Genomic DNA, 12506 nt, shown 5'->3' on the forward strand with positions numbered 1-12506 from the left:
GTGTGAATGGTGCTCATTGTTAGGCTGCACATGGGCCCTAAATCTGTGCTAGTTTTGCAGTCCATGTTTTAAATATATATTATTTAAAGGTCTTTCACATCAGATGTTTTATGGATTTGACTGCCTACATAGACAACAATTTTACAGTTTGAGAGAAATATAATAAAAATATCCAGACAATTTTTCCCTCCAAAGTACTACAGTACAGACTTAGTTGAAAACCAAATTAAATTCATTTGGACATTTTTGTTAATACATCCATTTCTGCATGTCAGTCTGTGCAGTGGGTACATTTTAATACCGCTGCATACTGAAATCTTGACAGTGATGTGCAAGCAGGTTATAAACTGGGACATTCTGTCTAGAAGGAACAGTTTTCTTTTTAGAGTTCTACTCGTCAGTCTTTGAATAAAATTCCATCAGTCTTTATCATATTTAGGTCGTTAAAAATCGCTTAAAAGCCCACACAAAGTGCCAAACTCACAGGTTCAAAACAGGGTCTTTGGCTGATTAGAAATTCTTTCATGGCTGCCTTTTTGACAGTTTGAGTGACAGCTCCATCAGCCGCCTATGAGCACCGCTTCAAGGTGTGTTTTGTTGTGTAATTCAAAGCACATTTCAGGCTGCCTGCAAACTGAGGGAAGGGCTAATCAATCCTTTAAGCTGAAAACACCTGCAGTACCATTAAGAAGCAGATATGTCAAAATGTAGTGCCATAAAACATAAAGTAACTGCAGTAATCTGTAGCTCTGAGACCAGATTTTCTGATGATTGATCCATACAATACTGATAAGTTAAGCATTTATTTGTGATGTACAGATTCTGTCAGTCTTATGCAACATCTAAAATATTTAAACTCTTACTCACTTTTTTTTATCTCTAAATATTTGTGTCCATATTATACATCTGTTTTGTTTCTACTTATCCGTATCCCACACGCAGATGCATCCACACATACTCTAACATGCCTTTTAGACTTTTTTAAATTTTGTCAAGCTAGAACCAAAATGCCAAGACAATTGATTTGGATTTTATGTTGTGTAGCAGAGCACAATTGTGAAATGGAAAGGAAAGCAATACTTGTTTTACACATAAATCTGGGTAGGGTAGTCTGCACACGTTAAGCCTCATTGAGCCGATACTTCTCATTACCAGCGATTGCTTCAATACCAGCCTGAGGTCTTTTGGGTTTTCACATCTTCGGATGAACTTTTGAAAGCTAGAAGAAACCAACTCTGAGCTGCTGTTTGATGTGTTTCTTCAATTCATATTTCTTTGTTGTAAATGTATGCCTCATACACCACAATGCTGAGGCTTGGTTTTACCACCTTATGCTTAATTTCCATTTATAGTTATTGTACATTTAATGTTTTAGCTTGTCTGTCTCTTCCTAGACTGTACACGGATTGGGTGGATGTAAGCAAGGGACTTTTTAAAACATTAATAGTTGAATATTTTCTGACCTGACTTGACATCGATAGATTGATATTTTTACCAATTGCTGTTTGGAAAATAGTTAAAAATTAGACCGGATGTACATTAACTTTAAGTATTTCCTGAAATTGTACTTTAGTTATACTAACTGGAGTGAAGTGGGTACAAATGAAGACAAGTTAAAGAAATTATTAAAGGAAATATAAACACTTATTTTTTCTGGTTTGTCAAAAATAAAACCATGAATGGTTTTGAGGATGAGAATTGAGAAATAGTGGTCAGAATAATTTTGAAATACACAGTTGAAATATTAAACTTTAGTAATATATACACAGCATTACCCTTTTAACACATATTATTTTGTAAGTCTCAGTGGTGTCATGAACAAAGTGCTATCTTTGTCATTCCCTGTCTAAATTATTTTTTATTAAAAAAAATAGACCTTTTAAACTTTATCCCAATTAAAAATAGATTTTCTCCAAAAATGCAATCTGTCTGCCTATTGGCTAAAAACCTGTACAACTGCTCTAAAATGACCTCACATATAACATTACTTCATATCACCTTGTTGTTAAAAAAACGTACACTTATAAAAGGTTTTTGGCTTCCAGCCGTAGAGGCGCAGTAAATGATCATGTGATAGTTTATTGATTCTTAAAAGGGAACAGGCTTCTTGCCTTCCTGGCTCTGTGGGGGGAGGAGTGAAAGGGGTCAGCAGTCAAAGTCACCTCAAGAACAGCAGCCCGGGAGCTGACTGACTGATGTTCTCTTTCTAAAGAATATTTAATCTTGAACTTAAGGAGCTTTTATATTTGATTGCCCTAAGCAAACTGAATCATACCAGCCCACGTAAAACAATATTAAACAAACTTAAAAAAAAAAAAAAGAAAAAAAGAATTCTAGCCTTGTAGACTCTCTTTTTACGCTGTGCTTTGTATGCTATGTATGTTTACTCATTTTGATCAAGCTAAGAGAATGCAGGATCAAGAAAAAAATCCCTATGGCATAAATCTTATTAAATTTATTGCTCTGCAGTTTGTAGAGCCAATTTGATGAAAACATGCAGGGGCCCTAAATTACATTATTTTGATGATGCCTCCCCCACCGCACTCCCCATCGATGCTCAGAGGAAGTGTGCTCAGAAACCTCTACTCATAGCTGACTTCAGGGTTTGTGTTTCTGGGCTTTCCTGTGCTGAAAGGATTGAGCCGTATTTTTACACAGGTGTTAACCTGTCGATGTGTGTGGATATTTCTGCTGAGTCTATATTCAAATCTCTGAATGGCTGGATATGTGTGTGCTGGGGTGTGTGTGTGTGTTTGTGCATGTAATAAAGCCACCGCGAGGTCTTGGTAATTCCTCACTCAGGGAGATTTCTGCTGAGTGCACATTTCCACTTTGGTTTTTCAATAGAGTGGCCTTTTAAAGGAGAGCTATCAATAGCACTTTCCACAATCTAGGAGTTAAGTCTGTCAGCACACTCCCAAGATCTGTCAGCAGTTTTAGAACAATACTGCCAAAATTTCTTTTGGGATATTTTTTTCCCATTACAGAAATATGGGATTTTCTTTTGAATTTGCAAAGGTAGCAACTTAGTTACTTACTGGCTTAAGGAAGCTTTATCCAACTGTAAGATTTGTATATGTGCCAATGTCCGATTCCTTCTGCTTCACTTTTTGTATCGTTTTTATTTCGTTTTCAATAAACACTCTGAACCCAGCCGTGAGCACCGACAAGATGAAGAATAAAGAAACCATGGAAATATGGCACCACAGCATCTCTCTTTCATTTGTTTGACCTTGGAGAGTCAAAGTTGTATGTTTTTATTAAAGCTTTATTTTTTCACAAAAATAATTCCTTTTTGTAAGGAAACTCATGTTTAGTGCTTTGCAGAAAACTTTTTTTCACAGCACAGCATAGCTCTTAACATTTAACCTTGATGCCTTAGTTAGGAGAACTTTTAAAGCTAAAATAAATAAGCAAAACTGCAAATGCTTTAGAAGTATAATAAGGTGCAGCAAAATAAATATCCCAGGTGCTAAGTAAATGGAATTTGTCATGTCTTGACGATGTTTAGCAGTGGAGCTGTGTGCATTGTGAAAACGGTTCAATAAGAAGGGGCGGCAGATTTTTATGGAGCAGATTTATGACCCGAGAACAAACAGAGCTCTAATACGGTCAGCACATTGCTCGTGCAGTTTTACAGAAACAGCTGTTCCCAGGAGGGGGCGCTAAAACAGGTAAAGCCCCAGTGTTTTTCCTGAAGGGAGTGGAAACAGATGGAAGCATGAGATTTGCATTCAAGCAGCTCCCACTTAAGGCTGTGCTCTTCCCTGGGCTGTGTCATTTGCATTAAAAAATGATTTCCCCTCCCCGCTCTCCTTGAGCTACATGACTCACTACAAGTTGTAGGCTCAGATAAATTGTGAAGGCGTGCGCAAATATACACCCGGATCGATGGCGAAGCTGCTAAAATCACTCAAACCTGATGTGAATGTGTGCAGTCAACCAGAGGATTTGTGTATCAGCATTGTTCTCTTTTTCCACACAGGCGATTTTAATGAGAGGAGATCAGTTTATCGCCAGACTTGTGCTGGCAAATGTTTTTTTGTTTTGTTTTTTGCAATGGCGGAGATGAGTCTTATCATTTAGATGGAGATTAATTTTTCTGCACCAGGGTAATACTGAGCGCTCTATGGAAGCTTGACACTACTGCAACACTAAATGACTGCTATCACTGCCTCTCATGTGATTTGCTGGCAGAGCATTCCATCTACATTTAGGTATGAGGAGATGGTAAACACACATTGAGGATTGCTTTAATGTACAAAGATGTAAATGTTGTACTTTAGAACGTCTGAAAACATTGAGAAGTTTTTGTTAATCTGTCTCTGCATGCATGATTGCTGTTCCATTTGACAGCGCTTGTTGAATCCAAACATAAGCACACATCAGTCTGTTTAATGAGGTACTGATTAGGTGATCTTTTGAACTCTTGACACTGGCGGAGAGCATGCTGTATACATAAAATCAGTGAATGAAAATGCATCTTGCTTTTGTGCCAATGGCATCATCACCTCCCCACACATGCGACAATATACAGTGGAATACACAGTTTAAACCAAGATGAGCATAAAATTATGTATTTCTTTTCTTGGATAATTTAAAAAATGTTGTTTGTACTCAAAAACAGATGCTAAATATGAAATCAGGAAAACTAAAGATTTTGTGTTCTTCCAGAGCTCTAATGTACATCATAATATATATCTGTGAAATTTGAGTTTATTTTTAAAGTGACCAGAGTTTGGTAAAAAAAGAAAAAAACAAAAAACAAAAAAAAAAAAAAAACAAGGAAAAACCCAACATATTTTATAATTAATTCTTGTGTGCAGTTTTTTTTTAATCAGTGTGAGGTGTGCTTTTTGTTCTGATCCCAAAATGAAAAGTGTGCAAAGTTTTTTTGCTGTGTTCCAAATTATGGCACTTCTAAGAAGATGTTTACCTCATAAGTCTTTATCTTTGTTTTCCAATTCTGCTGCTGCAGGCTCTGCAAGTGCTGTTCTGATGTTGCAAAGAGGGGCAGATTTAATTAGTTTAGATGGGTCTCTCCTATATGCTGGATGTTGTCATATTATCAGTCATGTGGGGGAGGATGAAAACTCACTGGCAGCGCAAACACAGGCACAGTGATTGCTGTGTCAACAAGATTTTCTTCTGTGATGTTATGCAGTCTGCTTCATTCAAAATAACAGCAGTGAAAAAGCAAACTGCTGCCATGACAGATAATGATTTGACAGCACACCGGAACAAGTTAATTTAAGTGTTGGGCAAGTCTCTTGGGCTATTCTTAGTACCAGTATTTCAAAAATCTTATGGTCATTGTTGTATGTAGTACAGTATCTGATCATTTTCAAGGATGTTTTTTTTTCTCCTTTTTAATTGTTAACCTGGTTTACTGATGTGTATTGTTCAGTTATTTTAAAAGTTTGTAAAGAACTTATTATTTTTTTATTTAAAAACATTTTTACTGGCAGTGTTGTTAAAGTACAGTTTATATCAACTTGTCTGATCAAATCTATGAAAAACACAAAAGTTTGGCACATAGAATGGTATTTTCCCTAAGTGTTTCCAAAACTCCCAAATGGAAACTACTCCCTTTCAAATGAAACCCCGTGATTTTGATCTGATTTTTTTCGCTGTGTTAAAATAAACACCTCAATATTTATGGGATTATATAGTTCAGAAACATTCAGTTTTTTATGTAGTACTTGTGTACTATAATTTTAAAACCGCACATCATGAACTGGTGCCAAAAGCTGCAGTGATCATGTTTGTATTTTTTGCCAGATGCCATGTTTTATTTCCTTCTACAATGTTAAAAGATAAAAGGAACAAAGCAGAAAGGCTGGTGTAGAGCAAAAAATGGTCCGTTTCCAACAAAGGGTTAGAAATATGATCCCATTTCCACTGAACAAAAATAGATCCTCTTAAAGACATCTTTATCATTTGGAAGTAGCAATACGTGTTCCGTAAGACTTTAGGGAGTATGCTTTTACATGCTTGGATTACAAACAACTATTCGACCCCCATCAACAAGCACTTAGCCTCCCCTTCCTCTCTGTGAAATTAACTTGTAATGAGGCACGCAGCACTCAGTGTTGGTTTAACTGTGCTAATGTTTGGGTACCTTCCAGGGTCTCAGCAGCACCAGCAGCAACCGAGCCCGGTGCACCAGATCGTTATTTGGGAGAGGAGCTTCCTGTGGTGCCGCTGTCTGATTCAGGAGAGCGCAGCAAAGAAACGGTTCAGGAAAGCTCTGACTCAAGGGACATTTCTGAAGGTACCACACAAAATTATACTGACACTGAACTGATGTACCTTATATTGCAGTTAAAGGGTTTAATATCAGGCCTGAAAGATTAAGCCTACTGTAAGCTTGCCCTGGGATTCAGTCTCATTCCACTCCTGTATTGTAGTGTTCGCACTGTGGACAGATCTGATGGAAAACCAATTGGACCTCCAGAGATGCGTAAACAATACTGTGGCCACATCATATAGAAACTGGCAGTGAAAATTGTGCACCAGTTGGCAATACACATTGCATGGTCCACCTTTGATCAAAGGTGGCAACAACACCACATTATACATCCAGGGTCGGTGTGTAACTTATTGATTACAGCAGTGAAAAAAACATGAGTATTATATACACACATATATATGAATACACATCAACACAGCAAACAATGACTCAAACACACCTGTGTTCTGTTGGGATTTGATTTCTGCGCAGACATGACATGAATCCAATTAATTCAGGATGAGGATCAATAGAGATCCATTTCCATGGGGAAAATTGCTTTTGGATTTTGACTCAGTCAGCAGAGCTGCCGCTATTTGAAAGCAGCTTAGAAATGAGAGATGCAAAGGAGCAATACTGCACAACATTTTTTTAATGTCTTCCTCCTCTGATTATTTTCATACACAGGACTTCTCATACAAAGTAGTTGAAAATTCAAAATTATATAAAACCTTTCTTTCTGACATCTATATTTATGACCCAAAAAAAAAGGTAAAAACAAACTAACTGAATTTAGGAGGCCCAGAAATCCTACTGGTCCCTTGAGGAACATCACTTGTTCCTTCAAGTTTTGTGAGGAGAAAGCTCTTTTCTGTGCTTGCATGGTTTATCCAGCTTTATATGGCAGTACAGTAACACTCGACTGACTTACTCAATCATAATAAATCTAACTAATTGTTAGAAATAGAAAAGAGAGAAGCATTTTCAAATCAATGACAGAACATCACAATCTCATGTGTCATGACCACATTCAAGGACTGAAGGCAAATGATTGCTTCTTCAAACAGAAATCACTTTATTATTCATAATGAACTATATAAAGTATATTTGATCAATGTAAAAAACTCTGACAGCATGTAGAACCAATTTGCACAACCTGGCAGGTTATTATTATGCAAAATACATTCTGGGCTCTGATGTTTAAAAACTAAAATTACAAAGTAGTATAAAAACATCAATACAAGAGAAAGATTTCTCATTAGATTTTACCCTATGTTGAGTTACTTTCCTCTTTCAGCTGACACCTTTCTGACTGCACAACTAGGTGGAAATATATGAAAATAAATGTTGTTTTTTTTTCCAATTATGAAAAAACAACAATATTTTAACATACATTTTCCTTCCCCAAGGGTTTCTTCAAGGTCCTTTAGAATTTTAGTCTGGATAATCCACAACAGGAAAGCACGTCTCCAGTAAGATTAATTAAAAACGGTGATTGTTGCTGTTCAGAGCTTAGAAGAGTGTGTAGACAAATCAGGGTTTAAAACCAAATCAATAAAGCTCACTGAGGTAAATTAGGCTGAAACACTCTCAAAGCAGTTAATGACAAATCCTGCCATCCATGGAGAAGGAATGGGTCAATAGCTCAAACAAGCTGGATACAATCGTGTTAAGTCACGTGGACAAAGCCGTTAGAGCAACATCCACAAGAGATGTGCTTGATCTCCCTAAGGACAAGAACCTTTAAATAAAGCGACTGGCCACTTAATTAGATACACCTGTTCAAAAGCTTGCTAAAACAGATAGCAAATCATGTTGCAACAACTCAACACATTTACGCCTCTAGATGTGGGGTAAATGAGTTGAAGTACACAGAATCAGAATGGGGAAGAAAAGTAATTTAATTAACTTTTAATGATGTGTGGCTGTTGGGACTTGACAGATTTTAACCATATTTTTGTTAAAAATCTGATCTAGTGGGACTTCCAGGCATAACCATCTTTTTGACTTACAAAAAATGGTCCAGGAAAGATAAAATATCCATTGTGCAGCAATTATACAGATGAAAAATGCTTTGTTTGTGTAAATTTTTAGAGCAGAATGTGTAGACTGCTTTGAGATGATAATAAGGCAGCAGTAGCTTGAACAAATTATAGCTACCTACCTTGTGTACCTGAAACCAGATGTTGCTCTTTCTATGTTTTCCACATCCCTGCTTTATAGTGCATGTTAGAACAACGTCAATGGCTCAATGTAATCAGTTGGACGTCCTTAAAAATATTTTAATGAGTTATATTATAACATGAAGCTGACTGTATTGTATTATAACCAGGGTCAGAACAGAATGCATTTAAATGCATACATTTAAATTTAAACTGAGTTGAACCTCATTCAGTTTAAACCTAGGTGCAGAAAGCGCCAAAACAACATAGTACCTGCCACTCCTTTAATTTGAAAGCAGAAAACTGAAGCTACAATTTGGATAGATTCACCAAAATTGAGCAAAACAGACTGGGAAAAAAAACTGCCTGGACAGATGAGTCTCAGCTGCAACATTCAGTTTGGAAAGCTCAGAATTGGATGTAAACAACATGAAAGAATGAATCCACCCTGCATTGAATTAGTGACTCAAGCTGCAATAATGCTGTTGGTAGTAGCTTCTTGGGACACTATAGAGCTCCGTAGCCTTAGGCTGCACTGCTTAAACACTGCAGCCTACCTGTGGATGTCTGTCCCTTTATGACCAAGGTGTACACATTTTCTGAAGCACATAAGATTTTGAACTTGAACAAAACAATAAAATATGTTCCACACTGTTCTCCAGTGGGCTCCACAACCACCAGCTGTTAGCTAAATAAAGTGTTTTTTTAATGTGGCGGAATGGAAGATTTGAATCGTGGATGTGTAGCTGACCTGCAAATCTGCAGCAACTGCAGATTTGGTCTCTAAGGAATATTTCTGACAGTTTATTAAATCTATACCACTAAAAATGAAAGCATGTACTACTAAGGTGTATCTAATAAAGTGGCCAGTGAGTGTTCTTTTCTAGTTGTTTTCTTTTCTGCCTCAAAATATTCAGTCAAGAGAAAAACTGCATGTGAATGTCTTTGTGTTTTTCCTCTTGAGGACAACAACATTAACCCTAACCCTATCAACAGAAAGTTCTAGAATGCCACTGCAAAAACGATTGAAGCTAAAAAGCAAACCTCATGTGTTTGTGGAACTTGATGAAACTTCTTTTCCTCTGTTTATTGTCTATTTGTGCGGCTGACGCAGAAGCAGGAGCACCAGAGGCTTCGTTAGAGGTGATCTATGATGACGTTCCCAGTGAGGAACCTCTCTCCCCTGATGAAGGTCGGCGGCTGCAGAATTGTGTTTGTCTCAAATGTTTGCTCTCTCATGACCTCCAACCTGCAGTCCCTGACCTGTTGTGTGTTTGTGTGTTCAGCAGACATGATCTATGAAGATGTCCAAAGAGAGAGTGGTCCTTTGGAGGCAAACAACGGGTGGAGCTCCAGTGAGTTTGAGAGCTACGATGAGCAATCTGATAACGACGCCAAGCTGCCAGCAAGGAGCAAGGTAGACGCCATGTCAAATCATTCCTGATATCTGAGTGTATGGCATTTAGACAGGCCAGGTTGTTTGGGTTGGTTTTTCAGCACTTAAAACAATATCAAGGAGAATATTTCATTCGCTCCCTCTCTTTTGCAGTACTCTTTATTAATGTATAGAAGTGGAAGGAAGCGGTAAAGGACATGAAAAATGCATAAAAGGCTGTCAAGTTTTATGCGAGCATTGTGAGATGAAAGTAAACATGAGACATTTCTGTTTGAAAAGCCACAGATTTCCTTGCCTCTTTTCTGCCAAGACTGCTGGTAATCACTGTGATGCTCCACGGTGTGCCGCTTCCACATGATGGCACTGTGTGCACATTGACATTGTGCTCCATTTTCTTTATGCTCCAGAAGCTTTAAATGTGGCTTCATCACTGCAGACATATGGAAAAACTGTAGTTGAGTCATTACTAATGTATAGATTTATACCTGCTTTCATTCAAATCTGAACACTGAAGGTGTTTCTGCATGGAAAATACGCTACTGTAATCTAAGAGGATACAGAGTTGAACCAATAATTTGAAAAACAAATGAGGCCAGAGGTAACAAAAATTCTTCTTGATGTGGGATGGGGAAAATGAGTTGCGTGGTAATTACAGTGAGGTGTGGTGTGAAAAATCCCCCCACCATTCTGTTGGCAGGCTTGTCTCAGACCGCTGAACAAAAAGAAGATTTCAGGTGTGCTGGATTTTACAATTAATGAAAAAAGCTCAACTATTAGAGTCCAGCAGCCTTCATCAGAAACACATTGTTTTTAATTAGTTTCACCCAATTAATTTTTCACCTGGTGAAGCCGAAGTTCTTGTTTAAGAAACCTGGGAGAACTGCAGTAAAGTTTGTTTAGTTAATATTTGCTCCAAACTGCTTGCAGCCACTCTGAACCCTACATAAATCAGCAACCATTAGACACGACGCCTTTGACCAAAGCAGTGCTCCGAGCTTTCACTCTCTGCGCTTGTGATTAATTCCCAGTGTTTCTTGGCTTTTCATTCCCCGTGATCACTTTGCACCCATTTCCTCTTCTGCTTTCTTTTTCTCACTTTCCTCTTCCCTTTGGCTTTTGTGGCTTAACACTCCATGCACCTGTGCCCCACCCATCCCCATTCAATCCCCCTGTAGCTCTCACCTGAAGTGCATCGGCTGAGGGAGCGGTGTGCCAGGACCAAACGTGAACTGGCTATGAGGCTGTCTGGAAAGCACAACTATGACATCAAGGTATAACCCCAAGCAGCAATGGAACACAGACACAGTGGGCCTTAAAAATGCATACCAGGTTTTTGAGAGTTAAAAATACTGACACTGCCCTGAACAGTTTCCAAGATGTTTCTACCTTCAGTGTGACATATATTCTATGCAAAACGAATAAAAAAGAAGTAAATCTATAAGGGGAAAATGTAATTTACAGTAAAAATTAAACTAGGTTAAATAATTTGACTGCATAATTGCAAATGCTCTGAAACTCAGTTCAGCATTTTATTTTCTGTGAAAAGACCTTTCATCGGTTTCAGTGAAGAGATGGCAAAAGTGAAAAAACAGCAGATATTCCCACTGTTGTGCAAGTGACAGCAATCTCATGTGTTCTTTATATATCTGAACAAAGAAGAAGGGCTTTATTAAAACAGAAGGCTTATATATCAAAGGGGACAGCTTGATCTGGCTAAAATCTCTACAGGACAGTTTGTCTGAAAGAAACAAAGTTTTGGTATGTTTTGCACAGAAACAGGACTGCTCATTACAAATGGAACACCATGTGTAGTGATGGTAGCATCATTATTCTTAGGAGTGAACATTTGTTATTTGTTAAATTCCATAAAATTCTGAACAGTGAGAAATTTCTGTTTTTTTTTTTTTTTTTACCTAAGACCTTCAGGTAAATATTAGAGTCTCGATACATATCCAAGTCAGTAAAATAATGACTTCATGAGAGACAATTTAAAGCTTTCCAATGGCTGAGAAGAGAACAGGATTGGACTGAAATTTTGTGGAAGTTTGGAAGAAGACATGTTTCAGTCTGGTAGTGTTGGAGAATTTTCCAACACTACCAGATTTATGAAAGCAGGTTGTTGCAGCTCTTCTTTTCATATAGTTTCTCAAATAACCCATTTATTAGATTTTCTTGTTTTAATTATACACAACATATGTCACACCAAAGGTGGATTACATTTATTTATTTTTTAAGTCTCAAAAGGCTGTAATTTTAATTGGGGTGCATACACTTTCGAAGCCCACTTTGTGTCACATAATTTCATAGTGGAACTCAACTCCCTCTGCTACGTGTTTAACTACAGGATTGATGATCACCCAGAGCTGATAAATGCAATCTGTTATGCTCAGCTGACACAATGGCTTAATTGGCTCGCTGTGCCATCCTTCTTCGCTCTTCCTCTGCTCTGTGGCTTTGCTTTGAGACTATTGATTGGCCTGTTAGGCTCCCTTTTTATGTTTCCCTGCCTTGTTTAATATCAAGACAAATTCATGAAACTCATTAATTATTTAATAATAGTCTGCGTGTTTGCCTCCATAAACATTAGTGCAACTTGCTACCACTTTCTGACCTACTTTCTCAGAGTAGCATCATTTAAAAATACTACTCCCCTGAGTGTATTCTTGGTCTGTGGAGTCTGGTTGCATGGCCTCAGCGATGCTCAGGGTGGAGTTTG

General features: G+C 37.7%; 1 protein-coding gene across 3 annotated transcripts in view; it reads left to right on the forward strand.

Annotated features, from left to right (window-relative positions):
- Positions 1-12506, forward strand: part of arhgef10la (Rho guanine nucleotide exchange factor (GEF) 10-like a) — a 119627-nt gene that overhangs the window by 14754 nt on the left and 92367 nt on the right. The window contains exons 4-7 of one of the 3 annotated variants that reach the window (XM_055050212.1): positions 6129-6274; positions 9509-9586; positions 9681-9811; positions 10966-11061. In XM_055050212.1, coding sequence (XP_054906187.1) covers positions 6129-6274; positions 9509-9586; positions 9681-9811; positions 10966-11061 — 451 coding nt within the window. The remainder of the gene's footprint in view (positions 1-6128; positions 6275-9508; positions 9587-9680; positions 9812-10965; positions 11062-12506) is intronic. The other 2 variants (XM_055050213.1, XM_055050214.1) reach the window with 2 other exon arrangements.

The sequence above is a fragment of the Poeciliopsis prolifica genome, unplaced genomic scaffold (genome assembly GCF_027474105.1).
Source record: "Poeciliopsis prolifica strain line A6 unplaced genomic scaffold, Auburn_PproV2 SCAFFOLD030, whole genome shotgun sequence".
In the NCBI taxonomy this organism is placed as follows: Eukaryota; Metazoa; Chordata; class Actinopteri; order Cyprinodontiformes; family Poeciliidae; genus Poeciliopsis; species Poeciliopsis prolifica.